The sequence below is a fragment of the Anopheles coluzzii genome, chromosome 2, assembly GCF_943734685.1.
Source record: "Anopheles coluzzii chromosome 2, AcolN3, whole genome shotgun sequence".
NCBI lineage: Eukaryota > Metazoa > Arthropoda > Insecta > Diptera > Culicidae > Anopheles > Anopheles coluzzii.
In genome coordinates this window covers 2517812-2537350 of record NC_064670.1, presented here as the reverse complement: position 1 = coordinate 2537350, position 19539 = coordinate 2517812, and the positions used below count along the sequence as shown (strand labels likewise).

Genomic DNA, 19539 nt, shown 5'->3' with positions numbered 1-19539 from the left:
GACATTCGCGCAGTACAGTGCCACCACCGAGGTGTGCGGAGGCCACCGTTTGGCGTGGAATCGATGCTTTTTCGAAGCTCGCTCGTTGAAGAAACCTTCGTCCTTAAAAGAGACGCACTTTTCAACGGTGGTGAGATTTGTTTCCATTGTGTCCGTACTGTTCTTTTCGTGCTATTGTGTATGCGTGTGTGTGTGTGACCGATAGGTACGCCTGCCAAGGATCGTCGCAGGCGATGACGTGAAAACCACCACCGGTGCGTGTAACCTCACCCTCTTGAAGGATGATCGCTCTGCAAACAAACAGACAGCGATCCTTTGGGCCATGATCTTTGGGCACTGGTTTGTGAGGTGATAGCTCGGTTACTGCAAAACTCAAAAATCGAATGGTTTTTCTATTGAGGCAACGAAGGACGCTTTTAACATCCTGCTGAATGGCAGCAAAAGAAGAGGGATGAGAGGGTCTTTTGGTTTTTGGGTGAAAACATCTTTGTTTCTACCTGCATTTAGCAGTGTGTTGCGTACAGTTGCAGACAGCTTCAACACAAGCATTAGCTTCAAGGAAGCGAACAAAATTACTGTTTCTGTTTGTGATCGCATCCTCTCCCTTCCCTCCCTTCCCTTTGTTGTTGGGTGAAGTGTACGAAAATATTCTGCTAATAACCACTGAATGTTAAATACTCTCTTCCTCGATTTCATGACCTTTTTTTCCATTGCCTGGAGGACCTTCAAATCTTCCTGCCCGTTGTGTCATCGGCTCATCCTACCCCCGGGCTCTGTACCGGGCCGATACCACTGCTACGGATGCGGTCCGTGGGGTTGTCTTCCTTCCGTTTAGCACGGGTGCGATTAAGTGTGCAGCGATGATGCTGCTTACGGGCTGCGTACAAAAGCAGGAAATGAGGGACATTTTTCACCCTCCACCGTTCGGGAGGAAAGCGGATTCGGAGAGGTAGACTGCCTCATTGAATGGTCTGGCCCCTTGGTTGCCCTCGGTGCGCTTAATACCATGGCGAACAACACGCTGGCTGACTGCGACAGAAGAGGACGCTAACCACTGAGTCGAGTGAGACGGGGCGAATTAAACCGCCATTGTTTTCGTCAGTTCATTCATCATCCTAATCACGAGCCGCCCGGTAGTTGTGTCGCGTCAATACCCTGGCACATAAACAGAAATAAATAAACAACTGTCCTGAGCTGAGGTTGGTTGAGGAGCGAGACGAAAAAAAGATCACTCAAGAGCAGACTTATCACGACGCTCAAACACACACACACACACACACATACAAATATAGTTCGTGCACAAAGAGAGCTCGGTACAATAAAGCACACGGTAGCTGGGTCGAGCTGTTTGTGTATTGGCGTCATATTTGCGCAGACAAATGAGGGACGGTAACAATTGTCATCTGGCGATGGGCTGCTGGTCAAATGTCATACGGCTTTATTCGCAACGGTTCGGTCGAGATTTGCGCTTGAAGATGTGTGTCTGCGTTGCCTTCGTTTTGCGCTTTGCAGACTCCAGTTCCGGTTCTAGCAACACCCGGGCGCGCCATTACGTCCAAGAAGCCAGTCAAAAAGGTTACAAGCGAAACTAGTTCTGGTCGTTAGTGTGCTTTTTCTATTAGGCGATTGCACCAAAAGCCGCCAACTGGAAGGACACCATTCCGTGTATTGATATGGTTGTGCTCATTTCTGCCATAATGACACCCGGAGCTGTGTGGTTCCGCGAGCAGTAGAACGCCATTCCGGTCCGGTTTTCGCACGATACACACGGTCGAAGGCTGAAGGACGCACGGTAATAGGGCGCGCACTATAAATGACACCCGGCCATATGGATGGGGCCCGTTGAAGTGTGTGAATGTTTTTGAAGTCTTAATTATTTTGTGATGCAATCGTGTTGTGTGCGCGGGGATAATCAACGGTTGTGACTTTTTTGTTGCTGGTCGTTACATGCTGGCGAGCGACACTCCCCACGTACTGCGCCGAGTTGAGGTAGAAATGATCCTCTATATTGGCAGCAATCGTGGCGATGCTATTAATCATGTTCGATTCCCAAGTTCGACGTGCATTGACGAATGACCGATTGGTAATGGGGTGTATAAAAAATGGAGAACCTTCACTGTTTGCAAACCCGTAGAAGGTCGTTACGGGGCGATGTCAACTCGGCTCAGCCGGCATGATCATCCGCAGCAATACGATGTATCGTTTATTTGCTACATTGAGCTGGCCTGATGGTTATAGCGTCCACGCCAGACTCAGTAGTTGTGCACACAGAGCCACAGGAAGTGAGCAGAAGAGTATGGATGCTGCTGCAATTATTCCGCGATAGGTTTAAAGCCAAGCCGATGAAGCCGCATCCTCGCAGGGAAACGGCGGGTTGTTCGTGATGCCGCTCATAAAAATCATGAAATACATAATTTATTATCTAGCAAACGGGCGAAAAATGCTTATTGCTTTGTAATCGAAATAATCGTATGCAAATATTTTACTTTGTGCGCTGTGCGCAGCATCCGCTGCACATTTCTCGACTGCAAACCTCCATAAAAATGTAATATGTTGTTAAGAGTATAGCAAAAAAGCAACAAGAGCCTAACAGTCGTCTGGTCACGGAGCTCTGGTCGGGCAGGAACGGGAAGATAAGAAGCAAACCAAAAACGGTCGTCGAAAACGTGCTGAATGACGGTGGAACAATATGGCAACATGGCAGCGAGTGGTATTTGGCTGCTGCCAGCTCCAACCCCGTCTTACTTCGCTTGCTCCAATAGACATTTTCCGTACGACTTATGATTATCAGCATCATCATCTTTGTCACGAGAGGAAGGGAAGGTGTGGAGCAGGTAAAGCCGAAGGAAATATTGAGTCGAGCTAGACAAACGTAACCGTGCACAGTTTAGTTGCAGGCTAGCGCCAAAATGTCGATCACCGAGGAATTGGCCCGCTAGGAACGTGTGCCGATGCCTAAACAGATGACAGAAGGCCCCAAACAGACAGGGCCAACTAACCCCCGCTCGTGTGCTGTGTCTGTGAGCACAAGTGCCTGTCTGCCGTGTAGGGGTACTGCTAAACTGCTGGACGCAATCGATCGTTGCTGATCGGAATGTAGCGAAAATATGGCTGGCATTCGCGGGTTTGCAAGATGCAAAGATTCGCCTCTCCTAAACCATTACGTCGGCTGGGTTTTGCAGCGCAGTGTCACAGTGGTCCAATGATGGGAAGACGGGAGACGAGAGCTTGCTCAAATACAACACAGACACGGTCGCGCTGTGGAATGGCACGATTTTCCAATGAAAACACGAGCTGCTGAGCGGAAGGAAACTAGGGGTTGCGGCAGGGTGCGGGTGAAAGAAAAACGTATCGAAACAAAGTTCTTTGCGAACGCGCTGTTTAAGGGTTGAGAGAGATTCCCGTCTCCGAAGCGAAGACAATAGATCGAGATTGTTAATTTTTTTACACATACTCACTTTTCCACTCGCTCCGGTTGCTCCCGGGGGCAGGGCAGGTTTGGGCCCTTTTGGCCTGCCCGTCGTCGAACCCGGGAGTAGTGACTCCCCATTCACATGTGTTGCCCTGTGGATGGAGTGGAGTGAGGCGCAGAGCGCAGCAGGAAGCGTACGGGGTAGAGTTATGGCTGGTCTGGTCTGGTCTACCGGCCGGTCTGGTGTCTTCGGTGGTATATTGGGATTGCGAATGGGACACCCTCGGCAGTTGCTGCCGCTGCTTGCAGGAAGGACAAAGGTCGTGAGTAGAGTCGTGCAATTTGATTTAAGGGAGTGTTATATATTTTTATTGATTTCACCCGATAACACTGCTGCACACATATCGGTACGGTTCGGTTCGGTTTCCACGAATCACACTGACTCGCTCTCCCACAACATATCCTCCGTTTGGGGTTCTCCGCCCGCTCACACAGACACTAACACACACCTGACCTGATGTTGGGGGACTGTGCATAAATTTCGTCCAGTATGGATATAAATTATTTGCTTCGCAATTGTGATCTCCTTTTATGCCAGACAGGCTGCATCTGTCTGTGCCATCTGCAACAACGACCTGCATGCGAACCGTGAAAGTGGTGGTTCCCCTGCCTGGGGGAGTTGGGTCGTGCAAAAAAACCGTTTGCAAACGACGCAAATTGTTATTTTCTCTAAAAAGGAAGATACCAATTGACTGGTCAGACCCGGTCGGTCATGAATGTGGTAGTTGTGGCAACATATGAAGTGCCATCGTATGAAGGCGGGAACAGAATCGGTTATTTGTGTTGCAAGTTGTGTAGATCGATCCATTGGACGATGATGTATTGGTGTTTTTTGTTTATGCTTGAAACCGCAAAATATAACGGTGTGGAATAATTAAAATTCCTATTGGAAATGGGTATGAACGCTTGTTATCGGCTAGAAACGGTACAAAATCGCCCAAGATCACTGGATAAAATCTCTTGACGTACGATGATTCATCTCAAAAACGTCGTCAAAGCGGGCATCTGGCAGTGAGGTAAGAAATTTAATCATCTCAGGCATCCGTCGTCCACCAGAACTCGCTCCGAAACAGAATCTGATCGCCCCTGCATACCCGTGTGTGTATGTGTGTGTTTGCGTGTGTTGTTCCTCGTTCTCTTTACGTGTGTCTATTTCTACTCCAGACGCTTCGACGATTATCTTGTAAAACATCTTCCCATTCTAATAACAAAGGCACTAATAGCATGAAATATAATCCTTTTCGATGCCCGAAGGCTCGCGCACGCTCACGCCCGTTTCGCTCATTACTGCTGCTTGATGCTGCTGCGGCGTGATCGGTGTGAGATGGAAAGCAGCGCCGCGACGTTTATGCGACCGAAATGTGAGGACGCGCGCGCGTGTGCCTCCGCCGGGAGCACACAAATAGACACACGACGGCGCAGTATTGCACTCCCCTGCGTATTATCTGTGGGCAGCGATCTAAATGAGGATCGCTAAATAACGCTAAAACCATTAAGAGATAAATGTTGATCCCATATATGCGCATCGGCAGCAGCAGAAGCTTGGACCATCTGTTCGGGATGGAAGGAGGGAAACAGAAAAAACCACACTCCTCTCTATCCAAACAACGACGGCGACGGTTGAATTGCAGGTGATCATTTTCAGTTTTGTGCGACTCATCATGTTCTGCGGCGGCGTAAAAAAATAACTCACAATGAAAATGTGCAAGCATTCAATTTTCATGTACATTTTTTGCTGCTGTCCCGTGAGTAGAACATGGGCTCTACACGTTGACATCTCGCTGTCATATGCCACGGAAGGAAGAAACACGAGAACAGAAATTGATCGAAAAGCGGCCATGATCGTGCGTTCCTCGCTTGTGTACATCTTATTGTGTGTGTGTGTTGGAAGAAGGTGCACCAAGTACACTGCTCGGGCTGTATGATTGGTGTTGGGAACGATCGCTGCAGCATGGATAAACAACATGCACTTAAGTGTACGCTCCTTCCCCTCCCCTCCTCCCCCAACGCAGCATGTGTGTGATCACTTTCGCTGCACTTAATCGCAGCATGGGAGGTAGGGAGGAAAGCGCAGGAAAGAAGAGAACAGCGGGAAGACACATTTTCAGGCAAGTGATTAATTTACACGCTATTTGTTTGTTTGAATATTATTCTGACATGCGCTTGGACGCGCGCACGTGGCGTGTTGGTGTTGTTGTGGTTGCGCAGACACGCTGGAACCTGGAAATCACTTCCACACACCAACCAGCGCAAAGCGGGGTGCTGTAAACAGTGTACAGTACGATGCACGTGAGAGAGAGTACAAGCGTTCTAATTCAGGGAGGGGAAGCGGATGCCCAACGCTCCTTCGCACGGGACGACTGGGTGCTGGTGAGGTGGTGGAACAAAAAGTGACAAATGGTTTACGTAAGATCCGTCTCGGAGGTCAACTAGCTCCATTCGGTTGTCAGATTTGTTCCAAGTACATGCGTCACCGATGTAGCACGAGCTCGTGGACGCTCGTACGAGTCCGTTTTGACAGGGCTTTCGGGAGAGCCGGGTCAACAGCACATCTGGGTCAGTGCTGGGGATTTCTTTTTTTTCGCGGAATGTTGATGCGGTGTGCGTCAGCGTCAGTCGCGGTTGTATGACGAAACGGTTTGCCAGCAGCCGTCAGGCTAGGTCAGTCAATCGATCGGTGTTGTACCAGAGATCGCGGGCCGATTTGATCGTCGTCCGGTTTTCGGTGTTTGACAGCCGTGACGTAGATGATAAAAGTGAGATAATTTCTTAATTAGTTTCCAGCCTTCCCCTTGCGGTTGAGTTCTTGTGGTTTTTTTTCGGGGGTCCTAATCCCAATACTGCTGACCCTATAGCTTGGGGTGAGCACTCGGGGCACAGCTCCCTGAACGAACCCGTCCAGCTGTGGTGATATTCAAATTCCTTTCGCGGGTCAGTAGCTCAGTGAAACTCCATCCATAGATCCGGGGGAGCTAGTACCAAGCGACGGAGTGGTGTGTGGGGATCTGCTCGTACGGACGCTTGATGGCCAGGTACCAGATTGTGTGTAATGCTCGCCAAACGAAACAAAAAAAAAGGGAAGGAAAACATTCCAATCAGACACGATTTCCAGCCAAACTCTCGCATCGGTCTCATAACGCAAAACATCGCACACATGGGCTCCAGCACAGTACAACAGAAAGAAGGGAAGAAACCAAAAACGCTTGCCGGAGAATGAACACATTCCCGCAAAAGATCCACACCGGGCACCATATCTGGTTTCCAGATACATGTGCTCTGTTATGTTTTTGTTTATGTTGTTTGTAGTGATCGTTTCTGTTGTTGTACTGGTTGCTGAATTGTATGTTCCGAACTACCTCCCTTCGGGATCTCTCATCCTCGCGGGCCACATTCGCACACCTGACCACGACGGGGACGGAGTCTCGAGGCTCAAGAGACCACAAGAACGCGCAAACCAGGAACTTTGTATCTCCGGAGGCTGTTGTCTTTTCGGTGGGATCTCTTCTTGGTTCGCTCGCTCTCCCTCTCTCCGGACAGGCTCGAAGTCCATTGTTTAAGGAGAATTTGAAAAATCTCCATCAATACCATTCGTGCCTGTTTACGCCCCATGTCTCCGCTTTGCCCCGCTATACACCTTCGCTGGGCATCGGAAAACCATTAATCATAATACCGGAGCGGGTGAGGTCGGATTTTTCGCGCTGTAGAATCTCACGGGGGTGTTGCGAAGGTGGTTGGCAAGCGGAGCTCAGCGCTCTGTCTGTCCATGCTTTGTACTTTGTACGTGAATAATCGAAGATGAACGATCGGCGGGAATGTTCAGGGAATCTCGGAACTAGCAGTAGACGAGCTGGGACCTCACCTGGCTGCCGGCGTAAAAATAGACATAATTTGTTAATTAATATTTGACCTACCTGTTTGCTAATGGTTCGGGGTCGCTTTCCTATTCGATCTCAATGGTGCAGCACAAAGGAATAGAATAGATAAAAAATGGACTTCAAAAATCCAACCAAACTACATTTTTACCAGAAAAACGAGCTTGAAATCAATTTCGTCCAACTGTTGCTGGAAACCCGACCATTTGCATTCTTGTTTTTTATTTGTGCGCGAAAGCGGACTGGGATTTGGTATCCTCTTTGCCTGTCAGCACACGCGATATCCTACAGGAACGCTGCTGGTGGCATGGTGAAGGGCGTGGTGTGCAGCTGGAGGTGCATTTACTGTTTCGTCGTGTCCTGCCTGATGGAAGTTTGCGCCCGAAGGCCGAATTCCGAAGCGTTATGTGTTATTTTTTATTACTCTTCGCTTCTCATGTTAGGCAACTTAAACGATCTATCAACATGTCAATTAACGCAACATGATTCATCGTGTGAGTATTTACTGCCTCACTGGTCGGCTCGCTCGGATCTGCGTGTTGTACGGCTGAGCTGTGGAAGACGAAACGGTGTTTGTGGTGATTGCGTTGGAGATGGATTTCAACAATTGAGTACTAAAATTGCAAGCATCGTTTTACGATCGATAGGCTGTAGCAAACACCAACACAGGCGCGTTTATTGCACGATGACCAACGCTTAAAAAGGTATTGATTTTTAATTTACTATTCATTCAAACGTTGAGAAGCGGGATATCTCTATCCGATTGGGGACAGTGAAGCGGAGTAGTGAAGTGTCGTTACGGTCCTTGGTCACGCACCATCTGCTTCATCCATAAAGAAGACATCCCCCAATTGAGGAGCTGAAATGTAAACATTCCACGCCACTTCGTCGTTCCCTAAAACGCTGCGAAAGGTGGACATAAAAGAGCTAAATACACAATTTATATACCAGCGCACGCAACGCACACGGTGGTGTGGTGTGACGGTAAAGCTTAAGAACGACAGCTACCGATGGAAAGCTGAATGGAAATCCAATTGTTCCAAGGACAAAGGACAAAGGTCCTCGGGCTGTCCCTGCAAACGGGTGCTACACTACGCTCCCCAAAGCGTCGGGTTACGCTCTGTGGTCTTCATTCACGGTGAACCGAGCGGCTTCTGTGAGCGCTCACTCATCGCTCATCTTGCTCACGTTTGCGCAATGAAAGGGTGAGTGAGTCGGTTGAGGCATTATGCTCCCTCGGAATGGTGACGAGGCCAAGCCCCGGGATAGTCACATCATCAGCAACAACTCAACTGAAGCAACCACACCCTCCTACCGTGCCATCGTTCCATTCTGTTTCCACCCCGCCCTCAGATATCTCATTAGGCAGCGCCATAACGTTCGGTGAGCATTCTCCCCCAAAAATGGCAATGTTTGCGTGACACCAAACGCGGAGATAAATACATTTGTGCTTGGCCGCGGCACACACATACACACAGAGAAGGGGGTCGTTGTTGTTGTTGTTTGGCGACATAGCGAAAAGTGAGAGGAAAAACCTCCCCCATCAGAAGGAAAGCAGAACGCGTTCGTTATCTGCTGGTGACACCTACGATTCATGTTGGGCGGGGTGGCCGTCTGTGTGTGTGTGTGTGTTGAGCGAAAACGGGGGTGTATCATACACGCGACCGAAACGATTTCGGGTGGATCATGGCGTGTGTATTAAGGAGGGACCGTATCATATGCTCTCGTGCTTGTAAAGAGTGTATGCGCTTATGCGTTTAATGGAGTGAAGTCAACCGTGCGGTTTGTCGAGTGAGCAGTGTGCTCGGGAGTGTTGGTGTACTTTCCTTTGCAGTAGCAGTACTTTGTCCAGGCGGGCCCAAGAACGGGAAATTTTGAACTTTGAACGAAGACCGTGGTCGTGGGCCAAGTTTTCGCCATTTTCTTGTGCCCCAAGTGTCTGTTTGTCGTGTCGGAACGAGCGCGAGTACAACGTACCTCAACTTCCACCATTAAAGATGATAGTCTAATTCATTTCCCGGATTACATGGTGGCACCGGGCCGTGTACGGGTCGTGGGCTCGTAATTCATTTGCATTAAATTAATAATGCCTATTGTGACAAAGTTTTCATTAAGACACCCTCTGCCAGGGCCGGTAAAGCAGGTGAATAATTTAATTTCAATATAAAAGCCACTGTAATCACAGCCATAATCATTTTCCAAGCTCTCCAAAGGCCTCTGTCTCGGTCGTCGTTGCAGGGTTTTTGGTTCGTACCTGCAAACCACGACCCACAGCAAATCGCAACGGTCGGTGAGTGTCGACAGGACGTTGTCGTTAGCCAATGCTGGCGTTTGGTTGCAATTAAAATATGCCCGCAGGATCGTGTGGCCACAGGTTCTTTGTTGTTGGTGCTGATTTCGCCAGCACAGACGAGGTCTGCCCGTGAAATAGCAGTTGGTCGGCAAGGAACGCTACGAGCCACGCGGTGCAGCGTTTAATGAGATGAATGATTTAAAATCATATTTTACTACCATCCATCCTGCCCAGCGGAGGAATGGTAGGGGGTGATTGTGTTGACTGCCGGCTGGCGCCGACTTTCTGCAAAATTTATGACGATTTTATGACGCTCTGAAAATGCTGGAAATGGCTTTTTTGGCAAACAGCAACAATCAAATCGCGCTGGCACATCGTCAGCGTCTCGTCGCTTGTCGGTTATGTGGTTATGTTTATGTTAAATATAACCAAAAACGAAGTCTCCCTAGCGAAGGTTTTCAGTGTTTGTGCGAGGTGGAATGTATTGCATTTTAAAGCCTTCTTAGGTCAGTGCGGGTTTGGTTTCGGCAGTCCAAAATAGACCAACAGCTCTGTTTCTCTGTGCTCACTGGTGGCATTATTTAAAGCAAATATTTAAAACAGATTAATCTACCGAAATGTGTGGTTCGGCTTAAAGCTACCGTACCCGAAGCGACCCTTTAGCCCTGTCCATAAATCACTGTCGATCAAAACCCTGCTCCGTCAAGGTGGTTCTCTGACTGGGGCTGGAATGTTGTTTGAGCGAACGTGAATCAGAAGCTGCCAATGTGTAGAAAACACGCCAGCAAGCTCCCACTGGAACTGGACTCTTGCTTTCCTCGAGTCTAGTTTGATGGTTGATAAATCCCCACGCTGGACTTTATTTGACATCCGCACGAAACACGGGTACGGGCTAGGCGGAATGCGTTCCCAACGGGCGCTACCCGTCGACGACGACGTCGACGTTGTCACATTGGATGGAATTGAAATGATTTCCGCTACATAAAATTCCACAATAAAATAAAGAACCACGAAAAACCTGCCCCACTGCGGACGGTGGAGGGATCACATTACCTTCAGGTGTGCACTGGCTGTTTTTCGCTCTTGGGGAGCATCCCGTCCCTTATCGTGGGGTCCCGATCGATCCGGTTTCGCTCCTTTCTCACTGCGGTCATTTGTAATAATTAACGCACACTCATTAATTAAACCCTTATCTGGGGCCACTCATCACGATCGATCTCGTGGTCTCGTGAGGCCTCTCTGTGCACGGTGGGACCTTATCGATCGGTCTGGCCCGAGCTGGCGCTTTGGCCCGAATCACCTCCCAACACCTTACCTTCGTGGATCGATTCCATTTGGAGCTTTGGGGAGAATGTTTACAGAACCAGAGAAAGAGAAAGAGAAAGACAGGGAGAAGGAATTCCCTCGATCTCGGCGACACGATAAGGGTGCGCCCGGTTCCGTTGACGCCACACTTTGTCTTCCTGTTTAGTGCCGGGACGCCTTTCTCCCCCCCGAAGCACACGCGCCCAATTGGATGTTCTCGCCGGGGAAAACGGCCGAGCGCCACTGCTGCAAGCAGCATTCCAGCAAGCCACAGTCAAGATGAATCTCGTCAAATTAAGATGAAGATTACGCGTTCGTTCGAATATTAAGAGACAATAATTTCGGAAACGGTTAATTTGTACGTCTTTTCCGCTTTGCTTTCTGGCGCTGGTTCCTTCGTGTTCCTTCTGTGTGCTCTTTTCACGTGCTCTCGGCGATCGGACCAGAGATTTGGTCTCCCCAAAAAGGGATTATACGCGCTCTGGTCGTCGTGGGCTGAAGGTTCTGGGTAATTTTTCTTCGATTTCGGTTTCGGTTTTATTCGGTAATGCCTGGCGTCAAATATTCAAATGAGTAAGCTTGGGCGCTGGATAAATGGGATGGACCAAGGGCAAAGGTATTCATTGTAATTGGACGCCTCCCGATTCTCGTGTCGAATATCGCCTTACGCGTACGCATTATGGAAAACATCTAGATCGGAATACGGGTTTCTTTCTCGTGTGTCATGCTCGAAACCCAAATTCAAGCGAAAGCGAATCCACCCGTTTGAGGGATGATTTAATTTAACTTATTTAAATCTATCGATCATTCGTACTGCAACCGCTAGTCGTTTCTGCTGCACAATTTGAACGATTTATTTCAATAAGCAAGATCAATCTGTCTTGCGCTGTAATCCCAGCTCATCGTTGGTTTGTTGGAAAGGAGACCAAACATAAAGAAAGCGAGAGCATTTGCACTAATCATACGTTTATCGCGTGCATGTGTCGGCAACAAAACAAGTCCGGAAAATACACTCCGCGTACGCGTTGACTCTACGGCAAAGCGTGTGATTATATTCTAACCTAACACGTGCACGAATATTGAAGAAAACAAATAAAAACTTCGTCCCAAAAAGTTGGCAGTGGCAGCAAAAAAAAAAAACGCTCCCTCTTTTGCTGGACGAAGGCTTTACTGTGCGGAGGCAAGAGTTTGCCAGCGTCAAGAAAGGGGAAAAAGAGCGTTAAAATGCCTCGCCAATGTCGGCTGCAGCCGTACGAAGGGGAAGGTAATGGGCCAATTCTGTTTGTGGTGCTGGTGGTGGGTGGAATCTGGGTGAAAAATCTGAATCTGAATACATAATAAACGGTTTTCGGTTCATCCCGACCACCGCCGCACACACGCATCACCCTATACGAGCCTGATTCGCAGTCCTTTCCGACCTTGCACGATAGCAAGTGTCGCTAGCAAACGTTGTCATCTTCCCGTCCACGCGAGCCACAGAGAGGGAGAGAAATCGGGAAGAACGACGAAAAATCGAAAGAAGTTTGACTTTAATAAAAACCGTTTTGCGGATGATATATAATCATAACGCTTAGCCGCATGAAAAGCGAACGGTTGCCATCGAACGGGGAGGGAAGATTTCTGCTTAGGATTCAGTCGGTGGAAACGATTGGAAGACGATGTGAGAATATAAAGTGATTATTTTGGAAGCATTGGTCTATTGACTATAACGATGTTGTGCGGGAAGTCAAGTATATATGTTGCGCGGGTTCGAATGCGGGTGGTTGGTGTTCTTTCCCCCCTTTCGTTTCGATGTTGGGAAACTATTAAAAGGATCAACGAAGGTGCGCATCCTGAACCTGGCAGGCTGGTCCGTCAATTCTTGGTTAGGAAAAACGTCTACACGAACGTACAACGGAAAGGAGTCGAACGTTTGAAAAGCGAAAGGAGTCAAAGAATAGCGTACTTGTCAAATCATTCGAAAATTATTTATTACCTTAATCGTCGTCTCCTCTACCGTCGTTAATCGTCGTTTGCTGTCCAGAAGATGCGGAGCGCTGTGTGCTCGAAAGAGAGACTCAACAGCGGCTATCAAAAGAGGATAAAGATCATCGAACGATCCTAGAACGATGCCGAAAACAGTCTTGCTCTTGCTGCTAGTTGTTTAATTTCCCTCTGCATCAGTGTCATCCGCCGGGCTGTATTCCAATAATTTATGCTGGGAACCGAACCGGGGTAGCAAGCATTGAAAAGATTCGTTGCCCTCAACACAGCCCCTCGGCAAACGTTGGACAAACATACTAAAGCGATCATTTATTACTTTCCCGAGGTTGCGCCCGAGGTCTCCGGGCCGGACTACTCCGTAACCGATCGTTCGCGGGTTTTGTGCTGGGCCTTTTGTGAAATCCCGGCTGACAGTTTTATTTGGGAAGAAAAAAGGTTAAGTATTTTTATATTTTGGTAACAGTTTCTTTTGTGCTCGTGTCCGTGTGTGTGCGTGTGTGTGGCTTGCGCGAGAGGAACGGGACAGAATGCGAGGGAACCTGCCATCCTCGATCGATCAGCACAGACCGTGAGGTAAACGGTTCGATCGATTCTTTTCAAAAGGCAATCGTTATCCTTTCTTTTTCTTTAACGTCCCAAGCAAACCAGCATCCTTGTGTTCCTCCTCAAAGGCCGAAAGCAGCTCCGTTTGTGGGAAGTTGGACAAACACGAATAAAAGTAATCCATTTGATTGGGCAGTTGCAGCATTGCGCGTAGAAGATAAATTAAGGAGAAAATTTTATTACTATCATGAAAGTTATTATTGTGTTTTTGTGAAATAGTCCAGATGCACTGGGAAATGCGGGACTGGTGGGACAGGTTACGTTTTCGGCTTGTTGAAGCTAATAAAATTCTGAACTCTCTGTGGTCCGTCGTTCTCAAGCATCGTGTGAGTCAGCAGCAGCAGCAGCAGCAGCTGAATGCAGGACACGCAGGCACATTAGCTTCACTTGAACCTACCTATCGTAAGCAAATCCGGTATCCTTTCTTTCCTTGTTTCTTGGAAAAATCTCCATACTCATCCGTGCGTTTCGAGAGCCTAGCAATGGTTGCATTTGTTGCAACGCAAGCTTCGAACATGTACCTGGCGGAGATGACCTTCATCTTTCAGCATGGGCAATATGCGCACAAGGCAAGCAGGAGGAAGAGGGAAACAGTGAAAGAGAGTTCTGACTGACTAATTTTGCCTTCCAAAGACTCATAAATCCATTAAAATCGAAATACGCAAGCCCTGCGTGAAGGAGGCTTGTTGGGAACAGACTGAAGGAAGGTCACATTCCACAATGAGAGAGACAGTATTGCAAAAAAAGCAAGATAAATACAACAACAAATACACACACACACGCACGCATAGGAAGAAAAAACATGATCATGCAAGCAAAATTCTGGGACTCGTCATAAATATCGTACCGAGGCAGCAGACCCCGAGCTCAGACTCGTCGCCCAGCCATAAATTCTAGCCTCGTCGTCGTCCTTTCGTTCAGCGTAGATTCCGAAGGTCCTCTCACGACCGGTCCGTCGTCCAGTGAGTACGTGGTGTTTGAGTGTATGTGTCTTGGGCCGGTCTTGTTTGCTGGTCTCCAGTCTGACCCACCGAGTGTGGTGCACCTTCCTCGAAAGGCATTCAAAGTATGCTCGACCGATTCGCTTTGGCTCGGGCCTTCGTCGCCCAACGTGCTGTGAGGTGTGTCGAGATTCCGAGCACTCTCACCGGGACCCGGGAGATTTGTTCGCACTCTCCGCTGGGTATCGTTGTCGTTCCTCGTTCCGTTCTTTTTTTGTTTGGCAAATTTATGATTTATGGATGTTGCGTTTTTGCGATTGCCATTGCGATGGTTTGAAACGACGATTTGAATATTTCCTGCGAGTGGAGGGAAAAAAACAATGCTCTCGAGCGTTCGGTGGACCTCCGGCGATGATGGTAGGGAGTAGGGTTTTGTTTTGCTCAGGCTCGGTTTCGGCCGTTGCAATGAAAAGTGTTCGATCTGATAGCACTTGATGAATATGAGTGTGCGGAAATGAGAGGCATATTTCGGGACAAGATGAACAGGCACTCTACACAACTTGATGACAAACTCCTCCAACTCCAATCTTTCGGTGGGACAGGTGGAAGTAATACCACTTGCACATGCACCTCCAAAGGGACCCAAACTACTCCCATTGTTCATGTTGGCGTCATGTTGATGGACGATGATCACGACACTGAAGTCGACGACGAAGACGACGACGACGATGACGAACGACTCGAATGCAACTGTCAAGCGCAGACGAAGATTCCACCCAACATGGGGGTGTAAGCATTGGGGAGGGAGGTTTTGGAAGTAATTTTTCAGCTCCATTTCCAGTGTATGATTTCTTTACTAACGCACGCTCTGTTTCTTCTCCCTCTTCTCCGTGTGTGATTTACAGGTGAAAAGCCGTTCAAGTGCGAGCACGAGGGATGCGATAGGCGATTCGCTAATTCATCCGATCGAAAGAAACATTCACACGTCCATACATCTGATAAGCCGTATAACTGTCGTGTTAATGGTTGTGATAAATCGTACACTCATCCATCATCGCTGAGGAAACACATGAAGGTAAGTGTCAGCCGTCGTTCGCTCGGTTTCCCCCGTCTGCGCGCCGTCTGCGTACGTGTGTACACACGCAACGCAAAAGACGCGTTGGAGTTGGAGTAACGTTCATTCCCTTATCCCTTCACCTTCCCCACTTACCACTCCCTCGGTGGGCTCTGACAAGCAAACGGTTGTTGGTATGTAAAACGGCGAAACAGCGAAACCGCTGGGCCAGCAAGGAAAGCGCAACGTTCAGCGAGTGAAAAATAAATTGTCCGAGATCCAACCGGTCCGATAGAGATGATGATTTTTTAACTCGCGCACGCATCGCGATCGGCCAGGTCATTCGTTTCCCAACCTTTCCGACAACCCCCTTATCCCTATTTCCCCATGTTTCCTCCAGTCCTCTTTTGGAGATGATTCAATTCTCACGTTTATTTCGGAGGTTACGTTCCCGCATTCGGTTTCTGATTGCCAGGACATGGTTACTAACCGTTTCTTTCCTTGCTCTCTCTCTCTCTACTTGTTTATTCACAGGTCCACGGAAGCTTGGGAGAGAAGTCCCCATCACACAACTACGACAGTGACGGCGAGGAGTCCAGCTCGGAGAGCGTCATCTCGGGTGGAACGCAAACGCCACCATCGATCGGCCGGCTGCACGATACGCATGGTCACAGTACGCACGGCTCAAGCAAGCTAAGCGCGACCGCCGATTCGCTCCACAGCAACAACAACAACAACAACAGTAGCAGTAACAACAACAACAACAACACCAGCGGAACTGGCAGCAATGCCGGCAATAGTAGCACCTCCAAGTCGTCCAGCCTTCTCTCACCGCCGCACAGTGGAAGTGGAGGTGGTGGTGGTGGTGGTAGCGGCAACAGTGGAACGTCATCTTCGACATCGTCGTCGCATCTTAGCCAAAACCAGCACCACAGTCTGCACTCGTCCTCGTCGCACCTTTCGCACCAGCACCATCTGGCCTCGTTGCAGAACCACGCGACCAGCCTGGCCCCGCCACCGCCCCAGCTACCGCTGACGCCGGCGTCCTCCGTGTCACCGCAGGCAACTACACCGTCCTCGATGCTGGTCGGGCACCATCACAACCACCACCTGCTGTACCACCACCCGCAGCACCACCCGAACGAGTGGTACTCGCCGACGCCCCCCGCTGGACCGGACACGATGAATCATCTGAACCACTTCAGCCACCATCACCACCACCATCTGGTCCATCACGGACCGACGACGGCCTATTGAGACTAGCTGCTGCTGGAGGAGCTGTGCTTTAATTACTAAGCATCCGGGTGCGATCCCGCCTTTTTAGGACCCGCCAGGGGATGGGAGTGCCAATCGGAGAGTTAGCAGTAGCGCAAAATGTCTCACGTCTCATCAGCTCCTCGTGGCAGTGCGATCGTTTCGCTGGCATCGGTGGACACTCCACCAAGTAAACAATATACCAAAAACGAAGATAACAACATAAGAAGTGCATCAAGAGGAGTCGCGACAAATGCATGAAAATATCTACCTTTCCCAAGTAGCGAAACCAGCTGGCGGCAGATCAAGTGCGTGCGTACCAACCCAAACCGATGCAAATTGATACCATTTTGTGCCTGTTATCAAATAATTCCTCCTCAAACAATGGTTGCCGCCACCACTGCGGATGATGCGTTAGTATGATCGGGTGTCAGCTTTGGTTCGCCGATCGCTTTGCTCCCGGTTTTGTTTGTTTATCTTCCTCTTCCTGAATGCTTTTGCTAGACGAGCGAACAGCAAAAAGCCACTTCGTCGTAGCTTAGGTGCACATGTTACACACTCCAAAGTAAGAAATGCAACATTGTTTCGTAGGCGAAAGTGAGAGATAGAGAGGTGCTGCATAAGGAAAGCATGGGTAATGGTGTTTTCTCAATCAGTGTTTGTTTCACAAAAACAGAGGGCCACTGCTTTTATTAGCTGCTCGCAGTGCAAAAAGGCGATACACGTTATATGTGTGTGATATATTAATGTTCGGTTAGAACCTGTACATAAGGGACTATGTGTGTGTGTGTGTGTGCGAGAGAGAGAGAAAAGGGTGTAGTGTGATTAGCGCGAGAAAGCTTGGCGGGTGGTATTGTTTTGGTAGATCCAGACACAAACCAGACCACACTGCTGCCTACAAGATGGCTGACGGTGGGGATGCAGAATAGGGAAGTGACTTTAAGCCAACTACTACGCGAATTTTCGTTCAAACACACAGCCAGACACTCATACACACTCGCGGCAACGACACGGCACGAAGGGTTTATCGATGTTTTAAACAAAGATGCAAAGATAGGTATAGTTCAGTGGGAGGGAATGGCAGTGTGTCCATTTGGTCGCAAAGTTGCGCGTGTGTGTTTGTTGTACTTACCGCGATATGTATGTATGTGTACAGTTGTTTAAGGCAGGGTAGTGCTTAAGGGTATTTAAAAGATGCTTAGTGAAATTGTATTACAAAGCAAGCATATAGTAAAGGTAAACGCAGAATCTTGAGACTAATAAGGGAAGGTGACAATGTTTACAGTAAGGACCAAAAAAGGCACCGAAGACGAACGATACTGTTGTGATGAACGGGTGACGTGTTCCGTTGACATGTTGACCGAAGCGAAGGAGTGTTGTGGACGTTGTAGTCGGTGAAAGACGATCGCAACACGTTCAACCAACTCTCTTCAGCCTACGAAAGCAACTTGATGGTGGAGAGCGTTTGTATAATTTAAGGCAAAAGAAAAGTCCAAACACACAAATACGACGCAGCCGAGGGAGGAGATTAGAGTATATTCAGAGAATTAAAGCAAAACTATTATAATTACAAAAATGGCGAAATGGAGGACGAACGTGAGACGTGCGAAAATGGGCAGAAAAATTTATCGAAAATAAAATATGTGAAAATTATAGTTCAACAAAACAGTCGGTGTATGTTGGTGTGAAGCGGGGAAATGGTGTTCATCCGAAATGTGGTGTGTGTTGCGGGCAATCAATCTTTTCCACCCGACGCCGATGTCGACGACAACGAGCCTGGTGAGGCAGAGAGGTTTGCTGTTGACCCCTGCACCACCCCAACAGCACAGCAAATGGTTGCCATAATGACCGAAAATGGTCCGCGTCTTACTGGGGCGACCGACTCCTACAACCGATATGGATTTCGGACAGTTTCTAAGCATATGGGCCACTTCCAAATCCACACCCCGGTTGTCTGTACGCGTCGCGAGTGTGTCGAAGGATTCTTGTTCCAATTTGAGCCCGTTCCGGACACGAAAAAAGTGGAGTTATGGTCTTGTTTTATGAATATTTAATTAATTATATGCTCATATTCATAAATATTAATTCCATTTTTCTTTCCCGCTTCTCGGCCACGATCGTTCGCGTTCAGGGTTGATCGTTTACTTGCCCGCTCGCCCAGGTTCCCATCCCAGCGCCAGGTTTCGTTCTGGTTTTTCTGGGCCTCGGTCAGAACGCGCGAAGGGGGCGCGAAGAACAACAGAAGAGTCAGGTAAGCACACTGTTCTGTGAGTGTGTGATTAACCGAAGAAAAAAGCTTTCCTGTCTCTTGATGATTTTATATTATTTTTATCAATAAATTAGTCGCCTTTTTGTGGTGCTCATTTTCCCCTCCCCGACCATCCCTCTTCGGTGCCACATCCAGGGATAGAGCATGCAGTATTCCTTCTAAACGTTGCAACACTTCTCACAAGACGTAAGACATCTCCCCATCTTATTACCTTTCCGGGAGTTTTTGTGAAGCCCGGCCGGTGGTAGTGGCGGATGATTTCCACCCTGTTTTAATTTTTTGAATCATTCGACCAGTTAGCACCGACGGGACGGGCAAGAAAATGAGCACCGAAAGAAAGAAAAAAACACGATCTACTCGAACAAAACAAAAATCCCCGGCTATCGGTGCGGGACTGGGTGTCGAACGATCGCGGGACACGGTGGAATCGTGAAGTCCTCGAGAGTCCAAAATTCACGCGAGAATCTCGACAAGTCGCAGGCGCACTTCGCGC

The 19539-nt window shown here is 48.6% G+C and overlaps 1 protein-coding gene across 1 annotated transcript in view; it reads left to right on the top strand.

Annotated features, from left to right (window-relative positions):
- LOC120951123 (pair-rule protein odd-paired) overlaps positions 1-18876 on the top strand; it is a 34900-nt gene extending 16024 nt beyond the window's left edge. Inside the window, exons 2-3 of the mRNA XM_040369661.2 lie at positions 15375-15544; positions 16058-18876. Of these exons, the coding sequence (XP_040225595.2) occupies positions 15375-15544; positions 16058-16780 (893 nt within the window). The 3' untranslated portion in view covers positions 16781-18876. The remainder of the gene's footprint in view (positions 1-15374; positions 15545-16057) is intronic.
- The last annotated feature ends 663 nt before the right edge of the window (positions 18877-19539 follow it).